The sequence below is a fragment of the Sinocyclocheilus grahami genome, unplaced genomic scaffold (assembly GCF_001515645.1).
Source record: "Sinocyclocheilus grahami isolate Dianchi unplaced genomic scaffold, SAMN03320097.WGS_v1.1 scaffold35.1, whole genome shotgun sequence".
In the NCBI taxonomy this organism is placed as follows: domain Eukaryota; kingdom Metazoa; phylum Chordata; class Actinopteri; order Cypriniformes; family Cyprinidae; genus Sinocyclocheilus; species Sinocyclocheilus grahami.
Window position 1 is genome coordinate 2,140,113 of NW_015505214.1, and position 5,886 is coordinate 2,145,998.

At 37.8% G+C, this 5,886-nt stretch overlaps 1 protein-coding gene across 1 annotated transcript in view; it reads right to left on the minus strand.

Annotated features, from left to right (window-relative positions):
* The window catches only part of LOC107581502 (ras-specific guanine nucleotide-releasing factor RalGPS1-like), a 97,142-nt gene that overhangs the window by 68,955 nt on the left and 22,301 nt on the right, over positions 1 to 5,886 (minus strand). Inside the window, exons 5-6 of the mRNA XM_016267080.1 lie at positions 3,121 to 3,210; positions 2,947 to 3,039 (exon numbers count right to left, since the gene is read on the minus strand). Of these exons, the coding sequence (XP_016122566.1) occupies positions 2,947 to 3,039; positions 3,121 to 3,210 (183 nt within the window). The remainder of the gene's footprint in view (positions 1 to 2,946; positions 3,040 to 3,120; positions 3,211 to 5,886) is intronic.

A 5,886-nucleotide genomic window follows, 5' to 3' on the forward strand; every position in this document is an offset into this window, starting at 1 on the left:
GGGCTTGAACTGATGGTAAAACTAATGACATTATTTACTGTCTTTACATTTATTTTGAAAGATGAAGCTCACGATTATGGTAAGGGGAGTTACATTTCCGACGAGTGCTCGCGGTGTTCGGCCAATCACAATGCACTGGGTCAGCTGGCCAATCAGAGCAGACTGCGCTTGTCGGAAGGAGGGACTTTGTAGAAAACGAAGCGTTTGAGAGAGGCGGGGCATAGAGGACCTACAATAATGTACAGTATTTGAAAAATAATGTGTTTTTTGAACATTAAAGCAAGTCAACATATTCTGTTACACCAAATAGACAAAATAATGATCTTTAAAAAAGCATCATATGACCCCTTTAATAAACTGAATCATGCAGTGAAAGAACACACTCTAAATGCGCACACGCACTAGTCTAGACTTCACGTAATGTACGCGTGCACTCTGTAGGGGTGTTTTGAATGGTTTTTGCAAAATACTCGATAATGTCAAATCACACATCGTTAAAACAACAATTACGATATTATCGCAGACAATATATATCGCACACCCCTAGTCCTACGTCAATCCGCTGGAACACCATTCTCTCGTGAACACGTGTACGACAGTTAGCGGAAGCTAGAGATTACAGTTGATAAAGTTTTAAATATGGATATTTGTCTTACACAAACACATCGCTACACTTCTAAAGGCCTTTATTAACCCCCTGGAGCTGTGTGGAGCACTTTTTATGATAGATGGACACATTTTTTGGACTCGACCAGGACATTTTTTTAATATAACTTCAATTGCATTGGTCTAAAAGGAGAAAGTCATATCCACCTTTTTCTTTTCTTGGTGTAAAAATGGGCGCAGCCATTTGTAAATTCTATGGGTCTGGCTTCCGGTCTCATCTGCGTCCACTCCATTTAGCTATTTTTAGCTGAACAAAACAGTTCGTTTTGCTGCTTGATATTGAAAGTTGGTGTGTCTTATATAATTTTAATGCATTAATTACGAACACACTGGTTTGTAACGCAAACAGTTTTACCGTTTACGGCATGTTGTTATTCTCCTCGTTATTTACCTATAGCGGCTAATGAACCGGAAGTCTCACCCATAGGCTTACTTCCGCGTTGAAGAAACAGGTGGATACACCTAGGATGGCTTGAGGATGAGTAAATCTTTCTTTTTTTGGTGAACTATCCCTTTAAGAGTAAATAGTCAAAGTCACTAATAGTCAATAAAATGTCTGTTGAGTGACCATCAAATTAAATTGTTGGCAGATAATAAATAGTCTACTAATAATGTAATGACTGGTAGTTGGCATGTAATTGAAAAGTTACTAGTTGGACTATCAAAATAAAGTGCTACCAATATTTTTAATATGCGTTATAGAAAACATTTTTCACCAAAAATACTTGGAAGGAAACTGATTATGTAAATTCATCTGTACAAAAGGTCTAATGTCCACTGAAGAACAAGACGCTATTTGGATTATTCTCAAATCATACTGGGTAACACAATTTATAAAGGGAAAATATTTTAATAAATTACAAAAATAGCCACACAGAAGTACGTTCAGAGCCCACTATATAGGAGTGTGTGCGTTTGGCCATGTCTGAGGAAAGCTAGCCTGAGAAGCCATGGAAAACACAAATCTGACAGAAAGAGCGGGGGAGAGGAATATTCCAGTTATGTAAAAGACTGAAAATGGTACACTAGAGACAGGATTGAGGAGGGGGATGTTGGCTGTGACTGAAGACAAGACAAGACAATGTTTCCAAAGAAAAGACAGATATACCGAGATGCTGGATAGCCTGATCCTTATCAAAGTTAACCACGGTAACCACAGCTCCCCTCAAAATACAAATAAATACTGCTTGCACATGCAAAAGCCACCACCAAAGTGCTAAGAAGTTGCTGGTGGCTGCCAAGGCATTGTCTTGTGGCTTCTAAAATGTTCAGAATTGCATGTGTTGCTAGAGTGTTCTGAGTGGTTGCCAGGTCTCAGGTGTTCTGAGTGGTTTTAGAGCATTCTATGAGCTTGCTTGGGTGTTTCTGGTGGTTCTGTACTGGTCCAAAAGAGAGAGACAAAAAAACCCCAAAAAACTGGGAACCCTGAAGTTGCTAATGCTAGTAAATGTCAGCAACCCAAGTGCAGCACAGATGCTCGTCTACAGAATGATTTGTGAGCAAACATGCTGTGAAGTTATAAAAACCTGAGGAACAGGTGTCTGTTTTATGATAGTTGCCCTATTTTATAATAGAAACAGATGAGTGTTAGGGAAATCCCACTATTAGCTTTAGGTTTAGCGCAAGCTAATGATCTTTAAAGAAACTGAGGCTGTCAGTTCATAAGGAAATCATTAACAACAACGTTTCCATCATTAGAGAGAAAGAAAATATTCACTAAAGTACATTAATTTCAGGGGTACAAAAATCCCTACCACTATGGAGTGTGTTGAAATGGAGGGTATCATGTTTGAGAAATGAAATGCACGATTTAATTCCAGTAAAGATTGAAAAGGGAAAAACTAAACAGAGTTCCTTGCTATTCATCAGTCTAAGTATTGGAAAGAAACAGCTCAAGGTTTCACAGTGATTCATTTGTTTGCAGTTTCCAGCTCTCACCAATAACGAACTGAGAGCATGTTAGAGGCCTGGATAATTTCACAACCTATAAACACACATGAAAACCGAGTCTAAAGAAATTTGGACACACACAGCAGCTGGGTTGGACAAAATGATAATCGAATGAACCAAGAACCCAACTGATCCAAAAACACACACAATGCTTTAAAAATATAATAAAAAAGTAATAAATAAATAAATGAAAAGAAAAGAAAATATTCAAAAGAAATGTGTGTTTAAAATGTGCAAATCATTTTCTAATAATTACCACAAAAAAAAGATGTTTTAGCAAGTAAAAACTAATATGCAAAATATTAGTAAGTAATATATTCAATAACTCACAGCCCAGGTCTTGGTGAGCCTGAAGATGGGGGCGCTCTGTAAAGCAGATACTACTGCCATCACTGCATGGAGATTATTCATGTCACACAGTTTCTGCAAGAAGAGAGAAAGAAGGTTAGCAACTAGAATAATCACTTAAGTAGTGCACATGTGCTGAATGGAGTTTTTCTTTACCTTTGCTGTTCTGATATAGAGGCTCAACACTTCTGCCCTGATCTTCAGAGTTTGAGCATGAAGAATCTCCCTCACCACCCAGAAACTCACCTAACATTAGACAAAACCATAAAAACAAAGACATATCGATAAATAATCAATACTGCTATAGTCAAGACATAAGCTACACTACAGTTAACCTAAACATGGTGGGGCTGGAAAATGTAAATGTTCATGTGAAGAAAAGAGGATGAGAGGAGATGAGAAGCCAAGAGACAAGAAGAAACATTGTATTTTAAGCTTCAGACGTTATGCAACTGCAGAAATGGATTGTTGAAACATCACTCTTCATCTCCTCCAACCCCTGCCAACCTCAGCCCCCCCCCCATTTCCATTTCTCCTGTTGATTTTCCAGACCTTTCCTTCCCGAAATCCCTCTTTCCCCATCCCTCCATACGTGTCGGATACTAGGACGCACACACAGTGAGGTCATTGTTTCACCATCTCCCCTACTGTGTGTTCCCCTGTTTGTTGTTGTGAGACGGCGTCTTTGGATGAAGCCGGACCGCCTCAAACCAGTGGAAAGAATTTAATTCTAATGACTAATGAAGAGAAAAGGCAGCATGGTACTGCAGACATTTATACTCAAACACAAATACACAGTGCAAAAACTCAAAAACTCTATCTCACGCATGAGCACACATTCACACCAGCTGCTGCATTACACACACCTGCACCTGGATTACACAAAGAGGAAATCAATTTTGGAGCCTCTAGTCATGCAGATCTTTCCCCCACATACTCCATTACAGAATAGTTCATCTCCACGCTCCTCTTATTTCATCTAAGTCAAGGAAAACATGACAAAAAAGAAAGAAAGAAAAAGAACAAACTGAAAAAAACAGACCTTATGCAAATATCCCCTGGTAAAAGATACCCATGTGTGCCTAATTTGTAACATCTGTCCATGGGTAATCTTTAGGGTCTGTCTGTGTGCGTGTGTATGCATAAGTGTATTTTTATCCCCCCCGAGTTTGTTTCCATTATTTCCTGAATTGAGTACATAAGAGTAAATGTAATATGAATACACTCCATGTTTGTGCATGACAGACCAAAAATTTTAAATTGTGAGTCTTTGAAGTGGGGAGCATAAGGTCTAGCAAGAGAGAGAAAAAAGAATGTATATTTATGGAAAGAGTGCTTTACCAGTGTTTATAGTCATATAAACAACATTAACATTTCATTTTACACAATGACAATGAGTTATACAAGACAACTGAACCAGACAACTGTCAATAACTTTGATTAATCTGCTGCTGTTGAAAAAAAAAAGATCAGTAATTACCAACCAACTACATAATGATTAGCTAACTACATATGATCAGTTAGCTATATTTAAAGGGATAGTTCACCCAAAAATAAAAATTCTGTCATTATTTACTAAACAAGTTTCTTTCTTTTGTATTTTAAAGAATACAAATACAAAAGAAGCCATAGTATTGTTTTCCATACTATAGAAGTCAATGGCTACCGTTTTTCGGTTACCAACATTTTTTTGGTGAAATTCCCCCTTTAAAATAATGATGAAACCATCACTTGAATGATGACAAACGTATACATAATCAGTGAACAATTACATTACACAAATCTACAGATGATCAGCTTGCTACTGAAAGCCAACAAAACTGGTTTTAACTAGACTACTAGTTTTACAAAAACACACGAGACCCTACTGTAGCCTTGAATCATATAAACTAGTGCTGTCAATCAATTATAAATTCTGAAATTAATCGCGTTTAATCCCACCTAACAGTTTTTAAATATACTTTTATATTGCGCTAATTTCACATTAAATCTTCGAATTAATGTTCAAACAACATAAATGGCATCTTTTTATGACTGAAGTATCACTGACACCAATACTACTGATGTCTCTATAAAATTGTTTTTCCCCCTAATACTTAACCATTGATTATAGCCATTCAACATTACAGAATAATTGAGAGATATCAATTTTAACATTTATTAGACTTTAAAAAATAACTTCTAATTTAACTTCTAACTTAAAGGGGTCCTATTATGCTTTTTCACTTTTTTAATTTTAGTCAGTGTGTAGTGTGTATGTTTGGGCATAAAAAAAGATCTAGAAAGTTACAAATCTCAAAGTCCACTCCAAAGGGAGATATTTTGTTTGAAAAAAATCCCTTTTCAAGAACTACAACGAAACGACTCGTTTGGACTACAGCGTTTGTTTTCCGGGCTTTGTGATATCACAAAGCGGCTCATTGGAATATCATTACAAATAATTCCTGCCAACAGAAACTTGATTGGTTGTGGGGTGGGGAGGGGCGAGGTCGTGGTTAGAATGCTTGGTTGAGTGAGTGCATCAGACGAGACGACGAAGAAGAAGAGCTGCAGAGTTAGTGCATCAGAGAAAACCAAGAAGAAGAGCTGCAGTGCTGTAGCTTCAAATTCGGCATGTCTAGAACAATTCTTACAAGTACAACACGACGTAGCTGGGCGCCGCGGACAGACGCCGAACGGTTCCGCCGGTGTGCCTACACTCATAGAAAATAATGTATTTGAATTTTAAAGACATGGTGCGATGCGACGCTGCGCTTCTCGTCCGGTGTGCGACCGCCTGAAACTGTCTTTTTTCACCTCCGTGCTCAAACGTCTTTGTTTGGGCTTCCGAAAGCGGATGATATCAGGAAACAATGGTTGCAATTTATTTTTTAACTCGGTTCCTGAGCATTATATCCCCAATTTGCTATTGTGTGCTGCGCA